The 26,250-nt window shown below is 49.3% G+C and overlaps 1 protein-coding gene across 1 annotated transcript in view; it reads right to left on the bottom strand.

Moving 5' to 3' along the window:
- The window catches only part of ONECUT2 (one cut homeobox 2), a 67,217-nt gene extending 48,140 nt beyond the window's left edge, over window positions 1–19,077 (bottom strand). Inside the window, exon 1 of the mRNA XM_059706188.1 lies at window positions 17,512–19,077. Within this exon, the coding sequence (XP_059562171.1) occupies window positions 17,512–18,745 (1,234 nt within the window). The 5' untranslated portion in view covers window positions 18,746–19,077. The remainder of the gene's footprint in view (window positions 1–17,511) is intronic.
- Between the last annotated feature and the right edge of the window lie 7,173 nt (window positions 19,078–26,250).

Raw genomic sequence — 26,250 nt, 5'->3', positions numbered from 1 at the left:
CAACTGAGATCCATATAAATCAGCTCAAGTAGCCCTCTGTGTACCAGACCATTAGGGGCAGGCAGAGAAGAAGGACGAGGCAAATAAACACATTGACTAGGGGCATACTCACTAATGGGAGGCATCTCTTAACACCCACATTAAGAATCAAGACAAACCTGTCAAGTAGTTTTTAACACTGCTTATGATTTTAAAACCACATGCCCCAGATATAAAACCCAAGGTTAAAAAACAACAACAAACCTTAGGCATTGTTGGGAGTCACAATGAGTCAATCTTTTAACCTTTTTGATATCGCCTTCTAATTGTTTCTATATTCACTGTCGAACCCTGTGCAAAGGGTTCCTTCCCATTGTTTGGAGTTTATCAGCACAGAATAACCAAGATCTGAATTGGATGGCTGAGCTTCTATAGGCAACTGATGTGGGCTTTTGTACCTTGGATGTTTGGTGGTTATTTCAGTGGAAAAAAGTAGAAAAGTTTAAAATGAAGCCTTGTTTTAAAATACATATAGAGCTACATGTAGTCATCTGCTGGGGCTGGAGGGGACCTCCTAGTAGGACAGGAGAGTGGCGATCGATGGCATTCCATATTTACTGAGTGCCAACTACGTTTTAGGCACCGTGCTAGTGCTAACAAGACGGTAAAGGAAAGCAAAGCCCAGAGTTCCTGTTACTATGCGACTGTAGGTTAGGCATGTCCACAAACAGTCATAGTACAAAGAAACATAGCTCCTGTCCAGTTGGGCATAGTTATGTTACTTGGCTACAGTATAAAATAGTAAAGAACTTTGAAATACTTTCAGATTTACTTTCTGATTGTTGCCAAATTTGTTTTCCTATCCTATCCCTACCATAGAAATGGCTTCCTGCAAGAATAAAGGTGCAGCCCTGGCCGGGTGGGTCAGTTGGTTAGAGTGTCATCCCATGCACCAAAAAGGTTATGTGTTTGATTCCCAGTCAGGGCACACACCTAGGTTGTGGGTTCTATCCCTGGTTGGAGTGACTACAGGAGGCAACCTATTGCTGTTTCTCCTCACATTGATGTTTCTCTCTCCCTTCCTCTCTCTCTCTAAAATCGATAATTTAAAAAGCACATATCCTCAGAATAAAGCACATACACCAACAGAATAAAGATGTACCAAAACATGTGATATGAGGTAGACTGAAAAAAAAAAAAAGCTCCAATTCAATCCTTCTCTTACCCATGTTCCTTATGTAACCTTGTAGTGCTTTCACTCTGTCTCTGGGCTCAGCCTTGTAACTTGCTTTCACCAGTGGAATGTTAGAGTATATTATTGCTTGCACATTCCCCTTTGCCACTGCCATGGTCCCAGGAGAAGATGGGAAATATGTAGAGTAGAGCCACCCACACACATGATCAAGCCAGCTGAATCACAGATGTATTGGCAAGCCCAGCTGGGACCAACCTAGATCAGCTGAGTCCTGCAGATAAGTGCGAAAAAAATGCTTACTTACCATTGCATTCCATGAGTTTTGGAATGGTCTGTTACATGCCAATGGGTAACTGATACATAGCACATAACAGAAGTTTAATTAAATCTGTACTTTATGTCCTTTCTCTCTTCATCCCCAACATCCAAAGCCATCTTATCCCTCAGGTCACCACTCTAGGTGAGGGGTTCTGTGGGCAAGTCTTGAAGACAGTTCAACAGCCTATTACCCAACAGCTACTTTATACAAATCATCTCTAATACTTTCATCTCTAATACTTTCATCTAATACTCTCGAAGGTGGACATATTATTTCCACTTTATAAAGGAGGAAACGGAGACTCAGAGAGGCTAAGTTAGAGCTAGTAAAGGCAGAGTTAGAATTAATACCCAAGCCCGTCTGATTCCAAAGCCAAAGGTCATTCCTTCCACTGATCTACCCTACAGAGGAGGGGGAAAAGGAGTGCTTGATGCCTCCACTCCCTTCCCTGCAGCCAAAGAGAGAGGAATCTGGGTTATAAAGACACTGTTCCCAGGACCTGCTCTAGACTTCCTCTCTTCTGAGCCTGGGGCTCCTTGCCCACCTCAGATAGGGATGTTCATATCTCAGGGACTCATTCTGAGGAGGCAGAACACAGGATCCTGAGCTGCCGTAGCTTATGATGGAAAAACCCGCCTATCCCTACTGTGAATTTTCCTCCCTTTCTCCCCCAATCCAGTCATCTAGCTATTCTCCACCCTGCCCTTTTAATCGACTTTCCAGAATCTGCCTATGGAAGCTCAAGTCTGAGGCTCTAGATGGAAAACTGGTTAGGGAGGGGTGAGCTCAGCAGTACTAACTCCTGCTCCCACTTTGAAAGATGGCAGAAGAGGAGGCTAGGGCACTGAGCAGAAGAGAATAAAGGAGAGTGTGTGCCCTTTGGTGCCAGCTCTGTCCAGGCCATGGTGCCCCAGCCAGAGGAGAGTTGGACCTCTGACTAGGAGTCCAAGGCTTTTCAGAGAGGCCTCAGAGCTGCCTCCTGCTCTGGCCAAACTTTCCTGTCTCTGCCTACTTGTCAAAGGAAACTTGGTTGTCTATGCAAGGCACACAAACGACAGTCACTCCAGCCAATTGCTTACTGAGCATCTCTACTGGTAATTATCATGCAGCACAGCAATGCATTCAACTAAAGGCAAGAAGAAAAAGTCTAGAACAAGCATGTCAAACTCGCAGCCCCATGCTTGGTCTAGAATGTTTTAAAATTAACACTAAGTTCTGTCCATATGTACTTGATCTTCATAGTTTGTAAAATGAATGTCAAAGCATAACTGTAAAAAAGAAAAAAAATATCACAAGGCAATATAGAATTTCCACACAAGACATTTAGCAAATTATTTTAGTTCCAGTTTCTTACTGAAGTTGACATAATAATAAAATCTATTTTCACGCAATGCCATATGGGTATTATGAAGGTAAATGAGGATTTATGCACACAAATCTTTAAAAGCCAGTAAAATCAAAGGTTAAAAAAAAGCTACTTAATTTTTTTCTATTCTTTACTACTTAGTTCAGTACTGTGTATGCAAAACTATGTCTAACATCCCTGAAAATTTTTGAACTACTGGGTCTCAAGGATCCTAAGTAACTTGTTTATGTACTCATTTTCCAAAAGATAAAGAAATGAGAAAGGAAGAGGGTAAACGTATCAATATAAGATGTTGACCTCTGGCTTTTTTCTTTACTTCTTTTTAAAGAATATATTTTTTATTGATTTCAGAGAGGAAGGGAGAGGGAGAGAGAGACAGAAACATCAATGATGAGAGTGAATCATTGATCAGCTGCCTCCTGCATGCCCCCTACAGGGAATGGAGCCCGCAACCTGGGCATGTACCCTTGACTGGAATTGAACCTGGGATCCTTCAGTCTGCAGGCTGATCTTCTGTCCACTGAGCAAAACTGGCTAGGGCTTTTTTCTTTACTCTTTACAGGTAAATTTAAATAAATAACAATCTCGGAATTTGCTGTATATCAAGTAATGACCATTTATATGCAAATTAACTTTACTTATTATTATTTTAAAATATTTTTATTGATTTCAGAGAGGAAGGAAGAGGGAGAGAGAGACAGAAACATCAATGATGAGAGAGAATCACTGATCAGCTGCCTCCTGCACGCCCCCACTGGGGATCAAACCTGTAACCTGGGCATGTGCCCTGACTGGAATCGAGCCTGGGACCCTTCAGTCCTCAGGCCAACGCTCTATCCACTGAGCCAAACTGGTGAGGACTACTTTACTTATTATTAAAATGACTTCAAAAGGGAAACCAGTCTCTCTGATTTGCTAATGTGTTTGCAGGCTCAATTGTTCTAATATTTCTATCAATGAACAAAACATTTATAGACAAGAATATCCTTTTTCAAAAAGGAGAGCGAGAAAATAAGGCCAGACAGAAGTACACATATACAAACCATTCCCCCAGAATGACTGGTTTCTGACTTGAGATTCTGTGTACAAGGTGATGTTATTGAAAGAGAGAGGGAATAAAATAAGAGACTCGTAGATGGTGGTAATGGTGAAGGGGGCGAGGAGACCGAGTTTGTGGACTTGCAGCAAAGATGTTCAGATGCAGAAGGAAATAGGGATCTGGAGCTCAGGAGACATATCAAGGCTGGAGAGAGACTGGCAGTCCTCAGTGTAGAGAGATAGTAAACCAATTGATGAGATTACCCAGGGTGAGTTCACTGAGTGCAAAAATAAAATAGCCTGGGCCAGAATGCCGAGCTAGCTGGACGGAGCAAGAGGAGCCCGGAAAGGAGGCTGAGAAGGAGCGATCAGAATGTTAAAAAGAAAAATAAGAGAGTATAGTATTTCAGAAGTCAGGAGAAGAAAGGGAAAGCAAAAGGTGGTCAGCAGTGTGTCAAATTCTGTGGAGAGGCCAGATTAAGAAGTAAGAAGTGTCCATTGGATTTGGCTACAAACACCTCAATAGTGACATTAGTAAGAGCAGGTTTAGTAAACAGGTGTGGGTGGAACCAGACTAAAGCACTGGGCCTGAAATAGGAGGTTAGAAATAGGCACTGAATTATAGTAACTCTTTCTAGAAGTGAAAGGAAGGAAGGAAGAGATAAAGCTAGAACAGGTGTTGTGGGGGACATTAAAAAACAAATGATAGACAAGCCCAGCAGGTGTGCTCAGTGGTTGAGCATCGACCTATGAAACAGGAGATCACGGTTCGATTCCTGGTCAGGGCACATGCCTGGGTTGTGGGCTCAATCAATTGATCCCAGTGTGGCACGGGAAGGAGGCAGCCAATCAGTGATTCTCTCTCATCATTGATGTTTCTATCTCTCTCTTACTCTCTGAAATCAATAAAAATATATTTACAAAAAAACACACAAAAAAAACAACAAAAAACCAGAAGACACTGAAACACAAAAATACTGATGGGAAGTATTTTATAAGCACAGAAAAACTTGGAGCCCTAAGAAGGCAGGAGAGGCAGGGGCCCAGAATCAGGTCAAGGAATTGGCCTTTCAATAGGAAGACTGTCTCTTCCTTTTCAGAGGAATTTTTAGAAAATGATGAGAGGGATTAGAGTTGGGAATGAATAAAGAATTCACTCTTGTGCCTTGAACATGAACTAAAGTGAACTCATTCACTGAGTTCATTAGGCATACATTAGGAGGCAACTGAATCCAAGATTTTAAAAAACCTTTTAGATTTAGGAATTTATAATACTGTTTCAGAAAAGTAAAAAGTTCGTTCACTCTACACACTTTTTAGTATTTAAAATCAAAGAAGACTATAGGCGAGGTCCTGTTTACATAGCAGTCTTGTCAAAATATTCTTTTAAAACCACATTGAGTTCACTAGATGAGAAATGCATTTAGTGCCATCTTGCCGAGTAGACTGCTTTATTTTTAAATTTAATTTATGGGGTGACATTGGTTAATAAAATTATGTAGGTTTCAGGTGTACAATTCTACAATACATCATCTGTATATTGTATTGTGTGCTCACCACCCCAAGCCATTTATCCCCTGTTTACTGAATTCTACCTTCGCCCACACCCCTTTCCCTCTGGTAATCACTACACTGTTATCTGTGTCTATGGACTGCCTTATTTTTAATAAAATGCAGTGATGCATATAAAAAAGACTTTTAAAAAAGAACTTTGCTAAAAAACAAAATAAAACAAAAACCTTTTTTAAAAAAGGACTTTGCTTACTGTCAAATCCATTTTACTGGAAAAGATTTTGATAGTGCAAATTCAAAGATCATACAGCTTGAAAAACTGCTTTTATCAGTGTTTACTAAACATATCTAAAACAAGTTCTTATATCTGATTCAAATATGTTCTCGAAAATATGTTCCTATTCATTTTTAGAGCAAAATTTTAGATATTTAAACACAGAAAAAATAATTTTTTCAACATTGAGAATCAATGCTCTACCAGATTAATTTTGGGCTGGATTTTCTTTCTTCCTTTCATCCAAGAGCCACTTGGAATTTAAAAGTGAATTGTCACAGGGAAGAAAATCTCATTTATCATACCCTTGACTTTCTTTTAAAGGGGACACACTTGTCTGTTCCTATGCTCCACCTCCCTTTAGTAATAAATTAGGTTTGAAGTATAAAATTCCTTGAAATAAAGCAAGAGTTTTACATTTTAATTAGCTTTGGGAAAGCAAAGGCCATTTTACTAGAAATGCATAAAGATGTGAATTGTCCTCGATTATAGGCCAAAAGGACCCACCTGCCTCTTTTCTCTGGAATAAGAACAGCCAGAGCAGCCAGAGTCAGGGGTCAGTGCCTAATGTCAGCTCCCACCCTGGTCAAGGCCATAGCACTCCACTGTGTGGCGTGGGGGAAGTGACTCAACCATTGGCCCAAAACAGCTGTGGAGAGACCCTTCTTAAAGAGAACCCCATCAAGGATGACTCTCCTGAAATCAAACCCGGTTTCTAGATTTTTTGGAGATAGTGCTGTCCCGTAGCTGGTTCTCCCTTCAACATTTTGCTGATATAAAGTGACAGTATTGTTTAATATAATGAAAGCCATGTTTTCAAAAATCAGAAGTATGTGGGGCAGAAAGTATCCATTTGTGTATACCTGTGTGTGTGGTGGTGTTGTTGGGGGGTGGGCAACCAGACTGTAAACCTTGAGAGGAAATCTGAAATATCATGTTGAGAGCAGCAATCAGTGCCTGCAGAAGGCAGAACATCGTGAAAATAGTTTAATCCCTCCAGCCCCCACTCAAAAAAAAAAGGTAATGGTCTTCCTCTTTGTAAGGAAAGGGTTATTTAGCACCTTTTGTCCTGTCTTCACCAATGCCTCCTCTCCCTTTGTTATTGCTGATCTCCTTAGAGAACTAGAGTCATGGGTGCAAGAGGAAAATCTGAGGCTCTGTTCAGTCTGGGGGGCAGGGGGTGTGGAGAGGGGCACTGAGATCTAGAGAGCTGGAGCTACTGATCAGGGCGCTGCCCGGATTTAACCCCATAGAGGCCCAGCTCCGGGTTGAGATGGAAACTCGCTCCGATTGCAGCCCCCTGAGCGCTTGGCTCTGGGCTCCCCATGGCGCTGTTCGTGGTGCTGAAGCCTGCGCCCAAGCGTGGAGTCAGCAACCCACCCACAGGCGCTAGGCTGCCAGGGGCTTTGGGTCTGATCGATGTGAGCCGAGTCTGGAAACAGTTGCCGCCCACAGAGCTACAACCAGCTCCACAGCTTGGCTCCCAGTCTAGCTCATTGGCTCACTTCTTTGCAATTGCAAAATGCCTGGTTCACTTTTTCTCTTCCCAGGAGAATTCACAGAGCCCACCTCTGGCTCGCTGCTTTGGCATATCTCTTTCCTGATGTCCTCCCTGCCCATACTAATTCTCTCCTACCCTCTCACTTTCGTGCAATATTTTACCTTTTCAGAACACCTTACAGTTGGTATAGCCCTCACTGGCACCATCAATTGAACCATTTCTCTTACACACATAACCATTCCTCTCCTCCCACAGATTTTTTTCTTTTCTTTTTCTTTTTTCTTTTTTTTTTTTTTGCTGTCTCTACCCCTCTTTCTCCAAGCACTTTCCATCTAAGCAGGAGACTATTATCTCAATGTCCAGACTATAACTGCACACAGCAGAATCACTGATTTCTCTTTGGCAATGAATGAGAAAAGGCAGACGTTAGAGTCCCAAATGACCAGGAGTAAGTCCCAGAAGAAATGCCTAGGGACATATAGGTAGTGGTCAGGAGGATGAGGAATGGGGTCCCAGATCCAGGAACAAAGTGGAGGAAGGGACCTGCGCCCTGTGGGAGGCTGCAAGGCTCATTGCAGTGAGATGACTCCCGGCAGGTGGCACTCTAGTTCAAGGTGCTCTCGGAGGAAGCCTTAACTGCTGAGTCCACCCCAACCCTCTTTCTGTTAAACAACCCCCGAGCCCTGCTTGGAGGTCTGTCTTCCTCTTGATCCAAGCACTTATCCAGACTATATTCCTGCTAAAAAGCAGCGTTTGCACAATTCTATTTACTGTAACTCACAGGGATGAAGAGAACATAAATAGAAAAGAAAGGGTCAGTGGGAGGATTCTTTTCTGATGTGATTGATGGTACTCAGATCAAAATTGTTTAATCATCAATAACGTGATTCAGCAATTGGGAAATGTGAATAAGTTTTGTAACTGCCTGCTGTGCCCAAAGCCCTGGAGGGGCCCACTCGGTTGGGCCAAGTTTGGGGAGGGCAATGCCAGCAGGATGCTCCCTCCCTCCTACCAGGGCAGAGCTAGCTGTGCCTACAGCCTGACTGGCCTGACCTTTGGCTTCTGCAGCAGGAGCGCCGTTGGGCCGGGGTTAATGGCACTTTGCAGGGTGCTCCAATTGAGTAAACAAAAAATGTCTTGCCCTGTTCTAATGGAGCACATTATTCTGAGGCCTCAGCCTTCATCCAGGCCCCTGCAGCTGCTCTGCAGGTCAGTGCTACCAATAAAGCAATTAGCCAATGAGAAAACTCTTCTTCCCTGAGGGGGACTCCAGGGCTTTGTTGCAGTTGCTATGCTTTGCTTTGGGGTTTTAAACAGGCAACCCAAGTTGATCTGTGCCTCTTACATCAGACTCCAGGATGAGGGCAGTGAAATTGTGTGTTTGCTGAGTGTGATATTTTAAGGGACTCTAGTTAAACACAGCCTGGAGAGCTCACTGCTTCCTGTTCAATTAACCTGAACCAAAGCTGAACTCTGCCCTTTGAACTCACTCAGCAGATAAATACATTAGCTCACCTAAGGAATCATTAATATTTTTCAATCACATAAAACAAACATGAATATCTGAACACAACCCAAGAGATAACCAATTAGGAATTGCACATGCACCATGTTGGGGGGAAAAAAATCACAAATGGATGTTATTCACAGAACCAAAGGGTCAAGGAAGAAAGGAAATGGATCGAGCCAACAGTTCTGGAAACAAAGAGGACTTTCATGTTCATGTCTGCAAACACAAGCAAGACTGAACAATATTTAGCAATTCCTAGTCCATCTACACTGCTCTGTAAGAAAAGTTGTACCTTACTGTTGCCCTAGTCTCTACCCACTTCCATCAGAACACACAACTCCAAGCCCACTCTCAGTGTCCATGCTCATATACAGAGCCCCCAGAAAATACTGCATTGTCTGAGGACAATTCTATTCCTGATTTGCTACAAATGAACCAAAATAATTTTTGTGGAAGTATTACCGCTTTGAAGTGAACCAGCGTAAGTGAACCAAGCCAGTGGATTGATTGAAATAATTTTACAGTGGAAAATGATGTTCCAGAAATGTTGCTACTCTAGCATGTAAACAGGTTTTCTTTGGTGGGAAAAAAAAGAGAGATGCTAAATACATCCATTTTGTCTTTATCTCTGCATGTCATCTTAGAAGAATGAGAAAAACACCCCCAATCAAATCATTACACATTTCAGTTTGATTCAATTTCACTTCCCACAATTCTGCCTCCTGACCCCTCCCCTCCTACTCTCTTTTCATTTCTGTCTGGTTTGGAGTGTGGGCTTAATGCCCAGCTATCCTAGATGAGAACACTTAAAGGAATATCACAAGTGCGAAGGGTAAATCTATTGAACGAGGGTCTTTAACTATGTGGTTTCCTTAAAGGGAAAGGTTGGATCAATAGGATCAATATGAAAGGTTTCCCTGGCCCTACATAAAAGGGTAAGGGCTTCTCTTTTCACTGGTTTAACTTTACTCTCTGACAAATGCAAATCAATGGATCTGTGTTTACAACAGATTCCCTAACAGACTCAACTTGGGTAAAGCCCAGAGCCTCGCCCTGGGGGTGGGGAGTCCAAGCCTGATCTAGAGGGATGCTCTAGGGCAGAGCTCCATGATCAAGGCCCTGGGGATGCATGCAGCGGGGAGTGAGCTGGCATGGCTACCAATCATCCTTAATGAAGGGGCTTGCTGTCCACTGGGATCCCGCTGCTGCTCTCTGTGGCTTCTCCAAACTGGGCAGAAAAATGGAAGACACCCATTCCTCCAAGCATGTGACACAATGTAAATATAAAGGCCAAATTCCTGGGATCTGGTGAGCTAGTCAACCTTGTTTCCTACAAAAATAAATGTGGGAGGCTGACAACACAGGAATCTGAAGTGAAATATCTACAATTGCAGCAGCACAAGTATGTGAGCTCTGGAATGCTCTTTCTGCCCTTTCTTAGGTGGTAACTGGCTCTCTCAGCAATGACAAGGCAAACCACTAAAACTGGATTCTTTTCCCCTTAATTTTACCTTTCCCTTTAAAAATGTGATGTTTTCCAGAGATTACATGACTTCAAGTCAATAGCAGTTACAGAGAAATTATTTTTCTTCCTGCAGGAGAAAGTATATGTATATTTGATTACATGAGCCAAAGTCCAATGCTGATTAAATTACATTGGAGGTGTGCTTCCAACCCAAACAAAGTCTGCTTTCTACAGAAGAGTAATGGATCTTCAAATGGCGAGAGAGGCGTCAAGGTGGAGGGCCCAGTCTCCCTTCCCTCTGGGAAAATTTGCATGGGCAGTTTTTCACAACAAATGTCCACAGCTTCTAGGAACCCTGCCCCTCAAGTGAGACTCTATCTGCCCGCCCTGCAGCCTGCCTCTATGCATTGCCTATCTACACCTTTGCAGGCACCAGGTGGGCTGACTTACTCAATCATCTTCCCTACCTCCTCCTCCCTTCCTGTCCCTTCAAAAACCTGTGCATGTTTATTTTCAGTCTTTATCTTGAGACATGGAAATAAAAAAAAGCCTTTCCCAAAGTCACTGAAGTGGATTAGGGGGGCAGATTGGGTGATGAGGGGTGATGATGCCCCCCCCCCCCAGCCCATCTTCAGCAGGCTCTGCACCTGACAGCATAAATGGCCCCATTGGGCTTCCTCATCGTGGTCTCTCCCCACAAAAAATGTATCCCCCTGGATGGGGATACTTTTCCCCAGGTCAGGAAAAACAAGGGTCTGTGAGTGGTCAGGGGTGAACATAATTCAGAGGGTCTTTGAACTTTAATGCCCAGGGTGCCTCAATATTCACCCTTTCCCCCAGGGCCCTTTATCCAGACAATTATTTCTATTTAATTCCCTCCTCATTTCCCTTCCTTTGGCAGGAACCCAGGAACTAAATCTTTCTGCTTCTCCTCTGAGAATTTCATTTCTCCAGGGAGTCTCCCTCCATGATACCACTTTTCCTGACACAGTGTCTGCCACCACAATCACCAGCCATAGCATGTAGGGCGCAGTACTTTCTTCCTGAGAACGCCTCAAACCTCTTCCTCTAATCTTCCTTTAGAAAAAGGTTCTAATGGCGAGAAAACCCACAGGTGACCCTAAAGTGATGTTTGGGGTTGAAACAGCAGGAGAAGCAGGTTCTCCATCTCTCAGGGTTCAGGCCTGGAGCTGGGGAAGGTAAGCCATGAGGGGCAGGTCCCTGTTGCCTCCGTGCAGACCTGGCTCAAGAGGGGAGTGGGGCAGTCTCCTCTTGGTGACACAGAGAATCTGGGGGAATCAGTTTCCCCTCTGCACCACCCTCACCACTCACCAGGATTCTCAGCCTGTTTTGCGATTCTAAGATGGGGGTCGGGGAGAGTCTAAGATCCCACTCTCCAAAATGCCATTCAACCCTCAGAGAAGGAGAACATAGGGATCCTTATTGTGGGGCATGTGGGGAGGGGCAATTGTCTGCCTAACCGAAGGAAAGCACCTACCTTCAGTTTCTGTATCTGATCACGGATCACCTGACCTAGTTCACAGTAGTTTTCAGGAGCGGGGTAAGGGCACATTCTGACTAGGAATCAAGAAGCTATATCGAAGCTCCCTTCTTAAACAGATGCTACTGGTGGGAAGATGACCCTCGTGAGGGGAGGACAGAAAGAAAAACCCATTGATCCTTTGTCACAACTCCAAGCAGAACAATTCTCCCCCACCCTCCTTTCCTTCCTCCTTTTTCTCATTTCATTCTTGGAGAAGGAAAGAAAATTCCTTTCCTTCTGGATTGAGACCTTCTCTGAAAGGAAAAGCTTAGCTTTCTCCAATTGGAGTTATAATTTCAAGAAACCAGAACAATTAAGCTCTCGTCTCACCCTCACTCTATCTCACCTCTTTCCTGTTTTCTAGTCAAATTCACCTTTACTGTTCTTTCTGGGAGAATAATCCACAGTTTGGCAAGGGAGCCGTTGGCAGGGTGTGGGCAGGAAGGAACAGCTCAGATGGTCTTTCTTTTCTGGCCAGGACCGGTTACCCAGGGCAAACCTCCCTGCCTGGCTAGAGGAGAGCCCCAGTTCTCTCCCGCTGGAGGGAAGAGGAGGGCATGGTGGAGAGGTCTTCCAGTCTGGTTTCTACCTTCCCGCCCCAGCCCGGGTAGGAAACAAGACTCTTCCCAGGTTGGTCTAATTGGCCTGCTGCAGAGCAGACATTTCTGAGGGATGAAGCCCAGGCCTTTGTCATCAGGCTGCGTTTAACTGTCCAACTAATGCATCTGTGCAAAGCCTGCGAACGGGGACATTTAATGCGAATGAGCTCTCTCCTTTAATGAGAACAGTCAAGGATGAGAGGGGATCCACGGATCCGGAAGCTGCGGGGTTAGCAGGCAGCTTTAGAGACGTTTGCAAAGTAGGGTTTGGTTATTCCCGCATATGAAGGGGGTGACTGAATTTCCTAGATGGTTCCAATGGAGGAACGAAGTTGCCCCGGGCCCTGCTGGAGCAGATGTAGGGGCCTGGGGGAGGAGGAGAGGACTCCTCCAGGACAAGGAAGCTGGGAGGGCCTGGTGCAAAGCCCACACACAGCCACCTGCAGAGCCAGTGGCGGGAGCGGGAGCGCAGAAAACGCAGGAAGCGGTGTGTGCGCGCAGGGGAGCTGGGGAAGTAGGCGGGCAGTCCTGCGACCAGAGAAAGCCTCGGGTATCTGGGGCCGCTCCGGGGAGGAGCTGCAGGCAGACGGGAGAACCCGCCTGGAGCTGGGGCAGCAGCACGGCAGGGAGCGCGTGAGCCGGGGCGAGCGCTCTGCTGGGAACGGTCGGGCTTACTGGAAACGCGCCGGATCAGGTTCCAGATCAATGAAATCTGGGTCCACACGTTTACGTTATTGTTGCCAGCATTAATGCTCTTTTAATCTTCTAAACATTATCAGCATCGATCTCCCTCCATATACACATTTGTTTGAGAAAGTGACATAACCACACAGTGGAAAGCCTGGAATAAAAATAAATGCGCAGCCTCTCTCGTCCAGGGCGCCGGCTGGCCTGGACTGCGTCTCTCGCGCGGCTTCGCTACCCTCCTCACATCCCGCCTCCTGGGGCCGCTCCCGTCCACCCTAATGCGTGTTGGGGAGGTGTTCTACCCGCACTCGGGGCTTGACCAAGCAAGGACAGTAGCGAGAGCTTTTTAATTATTAATCCCACCATCCAGCAGGCGAAAATATCGCGTGTTCCCTACCGACCTGGTTGCCTGTGGCCTCTTGGCCACGATCCCGAACTAAATGTAGAGAGCTGGGCTGAGGTGGGCAGGGAGCCTTGGGGTGGGGGGTGTGGAGTGGGGAGAGGTCTGCGAATGAAGTCCCCACTCCTTCCCCTTGATTTAGGAGGTGCCTGTAGGAGGTGTACCCTAAGACACCCTCCTCCCTGCCCCGCTCAGAAGCAGACGAGCACACAGTTGGTGCCCTGCCATGCTCACTGCTGCAGCCTCAGGTGGCCCCGGCGGCATCTGGTCGGGTTGGTTAAGAGCCCTCTGCTGCGGGGAACAGCGTTGGCTCCAGATTGGCCACTGGGAGTTGCTGCCCGAAGAGGGCCGGAATCTGTCCACCGCTGGGACTGGAGGCAGATTCCTAGCAGACCACCCGGGAGCCCAGGTTACAGGGTATGTTGTCAAGGGCTGAGGGCTCTGCTTTGTCTTCTGGGCGTTGGAGGCAACACTCCCCGCACTGAGGGCCTCGGTTTTTCCTCGGTGGGGCACCGAGGCTCTTGTCTGGGTTCTCTCCCTCTTTGTTCCTGTTTGTGCCTTGGTTTAGAGCAGTGGTTCTCAACCTTCCTAATGCCGAGACCCTTTAATACAGTTCCTCATGTTGTGGTGACCCCCAATTTCATTGTTACAAATTGAACATAATTAAAGCATAGTGATTAATCATAAAAACAATATGCAATTATATATGTGTTTTCCGATGGTCTTAGGCGACCCCTGTGAAAGGGTCGTTCGACCCCCAAAGGGGTCGCGACCCACAGGTTGAGAACTGCTGGTTTAGGCTTTTCTTGGGCAAGCTGGAGAGTGTCGGTTCTTGAACCCGTGGGAGTGTGTCCTCCCAGCCTCTGCCACAATTCATAAAAACTGCCCTGCAGGAGCCAGCCTTGGGAAACCCCTGAAGAGGCCCAGCTGGGGGCAGTTGCTGCCTCTGCCACCCTTTCCAAACAAAATCTCGCACTTGGAGTCCATTTCTCTAAAGCCTGGTGCTGGGGCAATCTGAGTTTCCTGACGTCTCCTCCCTTCCCTCTGGAAATGCTACCTTGAGCTGTGTATACACCCAGGAGGTGGGCAGGGGGAGAAGCACCTGCTTCTGTTGTGACGGTGTGCTTCACCTAAGGGTGAGGTTTGCAGGCGATGGTCCAAATCAGACATCTTAATTCTTAAGTCCCTCAAAACCCTGTCTGCTTGGGCCTCTGGCAAGACCCAGAGGGGCCCAAAATGAGAAGAGAAAAGGAAACTAAAAGATAGATAGATAGATAGATAGATAGATAGATAGATAGAGCGAGCCTTGTCTGGAGCGGGAGTGTGTGGGGGGGGGGATGGCACCACTTCTAGGCACAGGGCTGGGAGACAAGGCCCAGCAGCCCCGTGGAGCTACTAGGATTGTTTAACCCCTGGAACCCGAGCCCAGCAGTGTGGGACGATTCCAATCGATCAATATTCCTGGCGGAGAAGGCCTCAGCTTTTCTTCTCCATTTGCTCCAGTCCCCTCGTGCTCCGGAGTATATAATACCTACTTACCAACCCAGCTTCTGTGTCAGTGTCTGAAGAGACTGATCTACTGACCCCAAACTGAAAAGCCTTCTATGTAATAATGACCACTCAACATGCTTGTAGTTGCCGATAGAATGACCAGATAAAAAGGCTAAAGCTCTTGTCCCTTTTCAACTTGGGGTAATAAAACAGACACACCAAATTTGAATGCTAGAAGCATTCAGGAGGAATTTCCCACTCTCTGAAGGTGGCAGTTTCAGAAGCAGTTTCGGGGCTCCTCCTAAAAGCCCCAGAGGAGTCATCCTGGGACTCTCAATGGTGGGGTTCCCGCAGAATTGCCACACTTATCCTTCAACTCAGCAAGCTTGGGGTCATTTCAGAGAGCTAACAGTAAAACATGACTTGACACACCACCTTCACATACATAGGCAGGAAGGCAGTGCTTTGCTTTTTTTAAATTTTTTTTTTTAGCTTTGTCCTTTGCTCCACAGGCGTGAGGGGGCGACAGCGCTCTGAGATGGGCTGGAATGGAATAGCTGTCATCCAGCCTTTAACTGTACCCCCCAAAGACCAGCTGCCAAGTTCCTTCTGGCCGCCTATGTCCAGGAAGCTAGCACGTGCTAGAGCTCTCAGAAGAGAGACTGGGGGGGGGGGGGGGGGGACTAAGACAAAAGGGAACCACACTGTTGGGAATTGTCAGTAAACCTCCAATTTATATCTCACCCCTACTATCTATTCACTGCTTAATCTTTGCTAGGAACCAAGAGCAAATCAGAGAAAACTGTAGGAGAGGATGAAGACTAAGCTAAAGGAGAGAGATAAAGTAGACATCTAAATGCAAGCAAAAGTACTTGGAGTTCCCCGATTTGACAAAGCTCTTTCCGGCAAAGCTAGTTTTCTTTTTATCTTCTCAGATCATCACCGTGGGGCCGCTGGAGGCAAAGGCTGAGGTGGTCAGATCGGAAACGCCTCCTCCCCAAGCCTGGGTGAAAATGCTGTCTGTCATGTCCCCCAGGCCAGTCCGGTGTCGGTAGAGTAAACCCCATAAGCCAGGCTGGGCGGTGCGAGGAAAGCCCGGGGCGTGGGAGAGGAAGCCGTGCTTTCCCCTCCGGAAGCGCGTTGTGTGCGGCCAGCTCAGAACCCACAGAACCGCGTGAGTCCCACTGTCCCGGCCTATGGAAATCACTGCCACTACGACTTATCCCCCTGATGGCCCGCGGGCCCCGAGAGATAGCTCCAGTCCAAGAGAAGCTGTCCAACCCTGTTTGCAGTATGGTACAGTGCGTCCGCCCCAGTGGGGTGCCTGGACACTTAGACCCTATGGGCCCGCGGCTGGATCCCAAGGACAGCGCAATTGCCACGCGCACCTCGCTGGCTCTGTGCGCACAAAAGCGCGCAACTGCAAGAAAGGCGCAGCCACTGCTGCGTTTTTCTCTACAGCTCCCGCCGCCCACGCAGGAGGTGTCTGTGCTCCTAGAACAATAGAGGGCTGTACCTCGCGGCTCCGCCGCTAGAGGAGGCACAAAGAGCCAAGGCAGCTCCAGAACAATGTAACCAGCGCATCAACTCGTCCCCTCCCGCTGGTCGTCAGCCCTCCCCGCCGTGGCGCGACGCGCACAATCAGCGTCCGCTTAATGCAAAGGCGGAGCCTGTAGCCCGCGGCCAAGATGCATTAACTAACCTGCATCTTAATTTCTCAGCACCTCTTCCCTGAGAGCGCCTAACCTCTCTCCAAGCCCAGCCAAACCTCGGCAAATCCCAGCAAACGCTAGGAGCGGGGCAAGGGTGGCTGGCAAGTGAGGCACAGCGCTCTCCATTCTTAGTTTCTCTTCCCCCATTCTCCCAGAGGTTAATGTGGCAGTCCAGACTCTCATCCTTGCACCCTCCCCTCGCTGTGGACAGTGACATGGGAGCTAGCCCAAGTCGGTTCTTTGGGTCAGAAAGTCCCTGCGCCAACGCCAAGGCCGACGAAGGGCTCAGGAAGCGCTGTTACAGTCTAGCGAGCCACCAGTTCCCAGTGCAGGCAAGGCTGTGTGTGACTCATGCCAATAATCAAAGAAGTTTGCCTGATATGGTGGGTAGGAGAACAGAGAGATCTCTTTCTCTTCTGAAGAGCAAAGCCCCTCAATCTACTAAGCAGTTTGGAAAACTGAAATGTATTGTTTAAGCAAGTGTTCAAGTGCACAGGGTTTTGAACAAGGGCAATACCTGGTCTCCGTGAGTCCTGGAAAAAGAGGGCTCCTAGTGGATACCGGGCACTCCATCTCGCCTCGGAAAGAGAGGGCAAAATCGACACATTGAGGGAGGCAAATGAAACATGTGTGTGTGTGTGTGTGTGTGTGTGTGTGTGTGTGTGTGTGTAGGGGGGAGTAGGTAGATCAAAGCTGTAGACAAGGAGGAAGGAAAAGAAGAAAAACAGAAGAAGGGAGAGCAGAAAGAAGAGGAGGAAGAGAGAAAGAGGAAATGGAACAAGGAATAAAGTCAAGAACAGGAAGTGTGTAGGGGATAGCAGAGAGAACCCGGAGAAGTGCTAGGTGCGCTGACCCGCGGCCACAAGCACCCCGGAGTCCTCTCCCCAGCAGCGTGGCTCCAGGCGACTCTCTGGGCTTACCTGCCAGGCGTAAGGCGGACATGCGCTGGAACTCCGGCTCCTGCAGCCACTTCCACATCCTGCGGAAGGTCTCCCTGCCAGATTTGAGTTTACTCCACGGCTTTGGGTTCCGGAGCAGGTCGGAGAGAGTCCCCTGAGACCGGCACAGCACCCTCTGCGCGAAGATCGCCTGCGGAATGCTGTAGCGCTTCAGCTCGGCGGTGATGCGCTGGGCCACCTCTTTGGTGTTGATCTCCTCCAGCTGGCCAGATGTGGCCACCTGCGAGCCCGACGAGGACGAGGGTGGACGTTCGCGGCTGGGTGCCAGCACTGGCCCGTGGGACTGAGCGTGACCCGGGTGGTGCAGGCCATTGAGGTGCGACATCATGGCCGCGGGCGGGGTGCCCAGGCCCCGGGACAGGTGCTGCTCACCGCGGGTCAGCATGGCAGTGTGGTGCGCGTCGAAGTTGGGGCTGAGCATTTTGTCGTGGCCCGGCGGCCCGTAGTTGGGCAGGCTCTGCTGCGCGTTGTGGAGGCCACCCAGCCCGTTGCCCAACGGTGTGGCGCCCAGCGGGGACAGGCTCTGGCTCATGCCCGGCATCTCCTTGTAGGGGCTGTAGAGGTTGTTCATGGCCGGGAGCCCGCGTTCATCGCGCATGAGGGTGAAGCTGCCGCTGACGTTGCCCGACAGGCGCTGGTGGTGGTGGTGGTGGTGATGGTGGTGGGGGTGGTGGTGGTGAGGGTGCGGGTGGTGGAACTTGTCCGACACGGTGGAGATGGGCGGCAGCGGCTGGAGCGGCGTCAACGTGGTGTAGGTGTTGCTCATGCCCATCCCGGGTGGGGACGAGTCGCAGGACATGCTCATGGCGTGATGGAGCGGGATAGAGAGCTCGGGCCGGTAGTCGCCGCCGTCCAGGATCGAGGCCATGCTAGTGACCATGGCCGAGCGCGACGCCGCCGCCGCTGCCGCTGCCGCCGTGCCCAGCTCCTGGTGAGCCGTTGGCGGCGGCGGCGGGCCCCGCAGTGAGCCGGCAGCGCCGCGGCCCGCGTGGTGGGGACTGGGGCTGGCCAGCAGCTCCTGCTCATGGCCCGGGCCCCCGCCGCCGCCCCCGCCGCCCCCGCCTCCGCCCCCGCCGCTGCCGCCGCCGGCCGGCCCGTGTAAAGTGCCCAGACTTTCCATTGTCAGCTCCGGGTTCATGGCGCAGCCTTCTAGTTCTTTGGTGAGGCATCGATAGGCGGTGTAGGCAGCCTTCATTCAGTCCATCGGGGCACGGGGGCGGCGGGGGCGGCCGGCGGGCTGGCAAGGCGCGCGTGGCGGAGCTCCGCCGCGGGAGCAGGGGAGGGCACGAGACTGCGTGAGTGTGTGGAGGGGGAGCGTGCGTGCGGTGTGCGCCCCGGGCTGCGGGCGGGCGCGCCCGGGGTGGGGGCGGGGTGGGGGCGGACGGGGCGTGCGTGCGGGAGAGGAGAGGGGGCGGGGAGGGAGGGAGGGATCACCGAGCCCCGCCGCTCGGGCCGGCGCGCAGCCTAGCCATGTTCCAGCCCGCTCCGGTGCGGACGGCTTCTGTTTGGGTGAGCGGGAGCTGTCCAGAAGGGCTCTGCCGCTGGCCCGGGCAGCCAACCTACCCTCCCGGACCCGGGGCGGGGCAGCGCCCGATGAGCGCCGCCGACAGCCACTCCAAGGCCACGGCTGGCCTGGGGGGCGGGCCTCCTGCGCACATCTACCAATGGCTTAGGAGGAGGCGGGGCTGCGCGTTTCAGGTTTGGCTGACGGCTCTGTCTTTTTTTCTCCTCTGCCACTGGAATCAAACGTCAAAGAGAGGGAGGGAGGGGAAGAAGGGGTAGAAGAGGAAGAGAGCGGCAAGAGTGCGAGCGGGGGACAGAAATGATGTTAAAAATGTCGCGCTGTGTCTCCCCCCTGCCCCCCCACCAACAGCTGCGATTTGGGGGAAAAGGGCCTTGCTTTAGTTCCCTTCGTTTCACCCCAGAGCTTTTTTTCGAGGCTCGAAAGCTGGGAGGAAAGGACTCCGCTACTTGCTGGTGTAAAAACAAACACAGGTCTCAGCAAGCCACTTCCCAAGCGTCCCTAGCAGAGAGCCAGTAGTTTTTAGCATTTTAAAATGCAGGCGCCGAGGTATTCTAATGCAGGGCAAATTCCCGAGACTGGGGCGTGCTCCGTCTGCCGCCCGAGAGGAACTCCTGCGCCCTCGCCGCCCGAGAGCTGCGGCAGGCGGACGCAGCAAGCCCACAGGCGGCTCGGCCCGTGGTCGTGCATGCAAAGTTAACACAATAATATCATTTAATTATCTGGCGAGCCCATAAATCTCCCTGTTATGAGGCTTCAGAAGGGCCCTGCTAGATTGCAAAACAAAGCTAGAACTCCAAGAGCTTCGGTTTCAATGTGACCAAATGCTTGCCTCATTAGAGACTTGTTAATTTTAAGAATTGGCGGTGGTGGTGTGGGGGTGGGAGAGGGTGGGGGGTGGGTGTTGCGGCAAGATTGCTGCCGCTGCCTAAAGTGAGCAAACTTCTCCAGGGGCAGGGAGTATGTAAACCGTCTGGGACGACACCCGTGGATCTTTCCCCAACCAAACACACACACGCGCGCGCACACACACTTCTCTCGAATCCCGGGAGAGGAACACCCCGGATTAGGGCTGTGGTAGATGCCATGAAGCCTTGACAGACATTGGCATATCCAAACCTTGTTTCTGAAAAGACCAAAAGAACCCCGGCAAGTTCTAGAACGCTCTCAAGCCGCAGCTTTAAAAAGTACACCTTCTTTTACCTAGAATTTCCGTTATTCAGTAACCCCGGAGTGGGGTCGAGAGAAGGTGGAGGTTTCTGCAACCTGGGTGGGAGCGTGGAGAGGGGTGGTTGAAGACAGAGCCACCGGACACTGAAAGCCTTAAAAGTAGCAGATTCTTCCAAAGCAGGTTGCGGCTCTGTTTGCCTCCTGAAGATTCAAGCTAGCTGAGGTTGCGCAGATGTTGCCTTTGTTTAAAGAGACAGTAATTAAGGACAGGGTGGACATAAGTTTGAGAAGCGTGACCTATTTTCTTTTGATCAGCTGTCAAAAAGAAGAGCAGGGGGTCTCCTTAAGACAGCCCCCTCCAACCACTTCCAGCTGTTAGAGAAAACTTGCTAGGAAAACAAGGACACAGTCTGGAATACTGTATGTGCCTTCCAGGAGCTTGAGAAAGGGTTGAAAATACTTCTTCGTCTCCCTGACCTTTTAGGGCTGCTCTCCTCTCTTCTAGCTACAGAGCCTCCCAAGTCCACTCCATCCCACACCATCCTGTCACATGAAATGTACAGTGATGTTACTCACAGGTCTACTATTGAGCTCCGGACAATACCTTACCAATCATTATTTCAAATAGCTGCTTTTCTGTAATATCAAAGCCTGGGTAGGAAAGTGGACTGTGGACACATTTTTCTGGATGCTCACCTCTGTAATGTCACAAAACTAGACCGGTGAAATAATTCAGTTTTCTGTTTCTCTGACTTTTCTCTCCCTCTCACCCTCTCCTACTGTCTCTCTCCCCACACCCCACCTTATATATGGCAGCTGGACACTTGGAATAATTTGAAACAGTTATTATTTGAAAAATACACTGAATTGAACAAAAGGCAATAAGAGTGCAAGGTGGGGGGAAGGAGTCTGTCTGGCATGCCCTGGCTTCAGCCTCAAAGACCAGTGACCCCAGGCTTGGGCATTGATAGGCAGTGCCTCTATACAGAAAACTAAATATACAAATTGCCATTTCAATAATTTTTCAAAATGATAAAACTCATTTACCAGGCTATCAAGATAAATATCCTAGGAATTGCATTTCGGTGTGCCTGGGAGCAGTCAAGTACTGGGGAGTTGAAAGGTGAGTTGCATATTCTCGCTGCCTAGCTCCCTCCCTCCCTCCTCCCTTTCTCTCCCTCTCTCCCACCGTAGCTCCCCCTTCTCTCGATCAATATTGGCGATCTCAGGGAAATCATGAAATAGTATTGGCTTCTTTGTGTATAATTTCATTGGGGTAGATTAAAGCAGATTTTCCACGTTGTTTTTCTAATGGTGGTTTGAGGTTTTATATTTCAAACCAAAACCCACTTAAAAGGAAAATTAATGGGTATGTTTAGTCAACCTCCTAATTTTCTACTGAATTAGGTTTGCGTGCCCTTTTCCTTCTTTCTAAAAAAATAGAAAGAATATTTATTTTCTACTTGAAGATAATTTTAAGAACATCAGTACTAATAAGGTTTTCAAATATGTTTTAACATATCTTTGATGTTTCTTTTTCTTTTGTTCTTTAAGAAAATAAAAAAGCTTTCTAACTGCCCCTTGTTTAGGGCATAAACACTAGGCTTCGCAAGTTCTTCGACTCAGACTTTTTTCTTTTAATTTGAAGTTACATGCCTTTCCCCCCTTCCCCTTGGCATTTGATCGCAAATAGACTATACAGAAATGTGGTAGCAGGAGAGCTAGTTCATGATTAGTGGAATCTGGACAAACAGTTGCACTAGCCATTTTATCAGGGGTAGGACATCCATTTCTTGGTGTGCCACATCCACAGGTCTGATTTTCTTTAAGATCAAACACTTAAATGGGTCAAAAGAAGCCTTTACATAAAATGCAGCTTTGAAGACAAATGTAAAACCTATTGTACTGTAAAGGGGAAAAAAAATCTGAGCTTGAGCTAGCAATTGCAGAAAAAGACTGGACATTTTTACTGGAATTTTTTACTTTTCATATGTGTTTTCACATTAAATTGTTTTTAGGTTCTAAGAGGGAGAAAGCAGTGGACATTCAATTAAAACAGAGACCCTATAAATTATTCACACACACAAAAATAAACAGCCCACAAGTAAACGCAGTCTGGATAAGGGGCCCTACAGCTTTGTTTTCACCAAACAACAGTAACCGCAACCCAAATCCCGGAAAGAGGAGGGCTGCTGATTCCCACCCACATGTTCAAAATGCTGGAGAAGGTTTTGTGTTGAGCAGAGCACATTTGTGCTACAACTAGGTTTATCTGAACACGACAAAAAGACATAATGGTGGGTTGATTTGGACTATTTTATTTTTGTCCTTCCCCAAACCATCTGGCGTGTGAGTGTAGGGGTATTGATCAGGATCTGTGAGCTGCAGACCCCATGCCAATCTATAGCGTTTCTGGCAATCAGCATCGCCCATGAATTGCAGCTGTCTGTGCAGCTCCCGAACAGAAATCTTCAAAAAAGTCCCCCCCTTATCAAACACATCATCCGGTCAGGGGTAAGTCAATATCTTTTCTTTGTCATTTCGTGAGCCAGGATTATGCAGGAGAAAGTTTTTGTTGTTGTTGTTGTCTGTTGTAGCTGCCGCTGCTGCGCCTCCCCGCCCCCCCCCACCTTTTTTAAAGGAAGGAGAGCAATTTTCTAGCCTTTGAATGGAAATGGGTTTCCAGAAAGGCCTCAAGCGTTTGTACGAATCAGACGACAAATGCTGTTTAAATATTGTGGGGGAATTCCAAGAGGAGGGAGAAATTCTTATGTTGCTATACACAAATAATAAGTGATAATAGAGGGTGCCTTTTAACGGAACAGAATTGTCTCCCCCTTTTCCGGAGCCCCTGGTGATGAAGACACCGCAGGTCTCTGTGATTACACTTGCAGATGGACGGTGGGTGCTGGTGGTGAAAAGGGAGCCTGCGGAATTCTGGCTCTGTTTGATATCTCCATTAGCTTCAATTGTCCTCTGCTGGAAAGCTAGGGCTAGTTGAGCACTGGGAGAGGAAAACTAAAACCAAAGCCCCACGAACTCCCTTCGGCCTCTCAGCTCAGAAACTCATTGACACATTTAGATTTCGGTTGAATCTAGGAAAGTTTTTTTTTTTTTTAAAGTTGTCCAGGTGGTGAGACGGAAGTAGTCCTTCCTCCATGTGAATGTTGTTAAAAATCGAAAATGTCGGGTTAGTTGGCAGAGCTGGCAAGGGACTGACCGCCCTTAACTTTTTGGCGGACAAAGAACACTTTGCGCCAGGGTGGGGGGAGAGTTGGAGTTGGTTAGTGTTCTTTTCACCCTCAGCTGGCCTGTTGGGGAAAAATGAAGGTACAGGAGAGCCTCCCCTTTAGAGCCCCAAGCCCAGTGCCTCGATTCAAAAGTGGGGAGTGGGGCAGCAGGGGTGGCTGGGCTGGGGGCAAGCCCTATCACAGCCTCAGTAGCCCACGGGTGTGGAATGGCCAGTCTTGGGGGAGGGAGGAGAAGACCCCCACCCCAAAGAGCGGTGACACCTGCTTCAGGGGCTGGAGTCCAGAGAGGCATCCAGAACACGGAGCACTGCAGAGATACTCTGCTGGCGAGTCCACCTGACTAGTTTTGAAGAAAGCCAGGGACTAGGTCACCCACCTTGATCAACACCACCCCCCTCCACTCCTATAGATAGGGAACTGTTGGAGTTTTGTGTCCTCAGGGACTTGCACACACGCACACACGCACACACGCATGCATGCACGCATCCCTGCCCTCTCTGGCGTTCCTGGCCCCCTCGCGGGAGGAGTTTGGGCAGGAGTGGGTGTTGGGGCCTCTGATCCCCGCAGGAGGTCACTGTCGTGGGGGCTGGGTTTTGGGACTGCGGCCGGAATTCGGGGCCCATCACAGAACCTTATCTGCCCCCCTCCCCATTTCGGTTCTGTTTTCGTGGCTGCTATCACTGTGGAAGCGGTGGGAGACATAATTTCACTCTTTCGGGGAAAATCAAATTCAAAGAAGCAAAGGGGGATGTGAAGATTCGAACCTGCGAAGATCAGAGGGCGTCTTCTGGGTGGGGGCGGGAAGACACCAGCACAGTTCTCACAAGAACGACTTTTTCTCGAAATAACGTGGCACTGGAACAAAGCTACTTGGTAGCGGAAGAGCGAGGAGGGCTTTGCTCTGAATGGGCTTCCCGCTCCTTTCCCAGGACGTCCAGTTCCCGCCCCTGTAGCCTCTGTGGCTCGGCCATCCACTTTCTTTTGACCGTGGATTTCGGAAAACACAGCTCGAGTGTGCTGGGAATAAAGTTTTCCTCTCCCCGGGTGTCACCCCACGAAAGATGAACCGGCGTGAGGTCCTTTTGTTCAGGTCAAGTTGTGCGTGAAATCTTTTTGTCGTCCTTTCAAAGGGAAGGCAAAAGTTGCAGTAAAAAGGACAAATTTAACTGAAAGTGGAGCCGTTTTCAAGTTGCTCCGAGACCCTAAGCACGGGCATCGCCTTTTATTTATGACCTTCTTGAAAACGATCACTGATTTATTTGCGCTGGACATAACTATTTGTGATTGCGTATTCAATAGTGTTTAGGTATTGATACAAACATCCAGGACTTCCCCTCTCTATGAAAATGGTAGATTTTAAAAGTCTTTTTGTATAATTTCAATTGTGTAGCTACCATAGAATTTTTAAAAAGTATACAGTATATTTTTTAAAAAAGAGTTGGCCAGATTTTAAACTTGAGAAGTATTATTTCCGATTTCAAAATATAATATTTATATTTGAAACGAAGAAAACCGAGGATTTAAAATGTTTATGGGGATCAGACCATTTCTTAAAAAAAAAATTCAATATATATTTTTAGATTCCTTGGCCTGAGCTCCCAAACATGACATAACCAAGGGAGTCGGAGCTGATCTTACGAAATAACACGATCAAAAGGACACACTCAGATGACTGAAGGAGCATTTTATCTTTGGAAAATCGCTTCGATGTTACTTTCGGGGATTTTTAATTTTTTGTTTCCAAACGTGTAACAAAAAGCAGCTCTGCCGGACCGCAGGTTCGGAGGCGGCCTCTGGGTCACTGCGGGACGCGGCCCCCGAGGGCGCTGGAATCAGCCCCGGGCCGCCGGGCACAGGCGGTCTGTCTGCTTCCCAAGAACCCGGTGTCGGGGCGCCCGCCCCGGGGCTGGGAGAGCCGTGCCCGCCGCGCTCCCGTCTCGGGAGGGAGACCTGTTGGCGTCGAGGCCGCGGGCGCGGGCGGCTGCGGGCGGCTCCCGGGCGGGCCGCGCTCTCCCGCTTCCGCCGAGCCTTCCGCCCGCCCCGGCCCGCTCTCCCGGCCCGCGCCGCGCCGCCTGTCGGGGAGGGGGCTGCGCGGCCCCGCGGCCCGGGCGGCGGAGGCGGAGGCGGAGGGAGCCGCCAGGATTGATGTCTAAATCAATGCCGTTTCTAGGCGCTTCTCTCGGCTCCTCTCCATCTTCCTTAGCGGCAGATCGCCTCCCGAGGGTGGGCTTCCTCTCCCCGCGCAAAGTCAGTGTCCGCCTCAAACCGAAACCGCAGCCCCGCGGGGCGCGGAGGGGCCGGGGCGGACCTGCCGTCAGGACCGACCGGACAGGCGGGGGGACGGCTGGCCTGGAAGCCGCGCCCGTCGGCGCGCCCGTGCCCCCTCGACCTCCTCCCGCAGGCCGCCCCACGCCCGCGCCCCTCCTGATTCCGCTTCTCTCCCGCACCCGGAGCGGCGCCCCGCTCGCCTCCCGCCCCGCGACCCGCCCCCCCAACTCGGACCCAGGGCGAGGCCGGTCCCCGTCCGCCCTCCTGGCTCCCATCTAGGCCCCCGATTTGATGGCAACTGGAAGGGAGAGACCCCTCGTTTCTGACGCTACGGCAGGCCCGGCCGCTCTGATTTAATTATTCTCTGATGAACTAGACAGCTACAATTGTGAAAAATCAGCGGCCATGATCGATTCCAGGAATGAGTAGGGGGTGAGGAGGCCGCGGGGGACAAGGGGGCAGTCGGCCCGGCCCTCGGGTGCCCTGGTC

The sequence above is a fragment of the Myotis daubentonii genome, chromosome 8 (assembly GCF_963259705.1).
Source record: "Myotis daubentonii chromosome 8, mMyoDau2.1, whole genome shotgun sequence".
NCBI classification, from domain to species: Eukaryota; Metazoa; Chordata; class Mammalia; order Chiroptera; family Vespertilionidae; genus Myotis; species Myotis daubentonii.
This window is presented reverse-complemented; position numbering and strand designations above follow the sequence as displayed.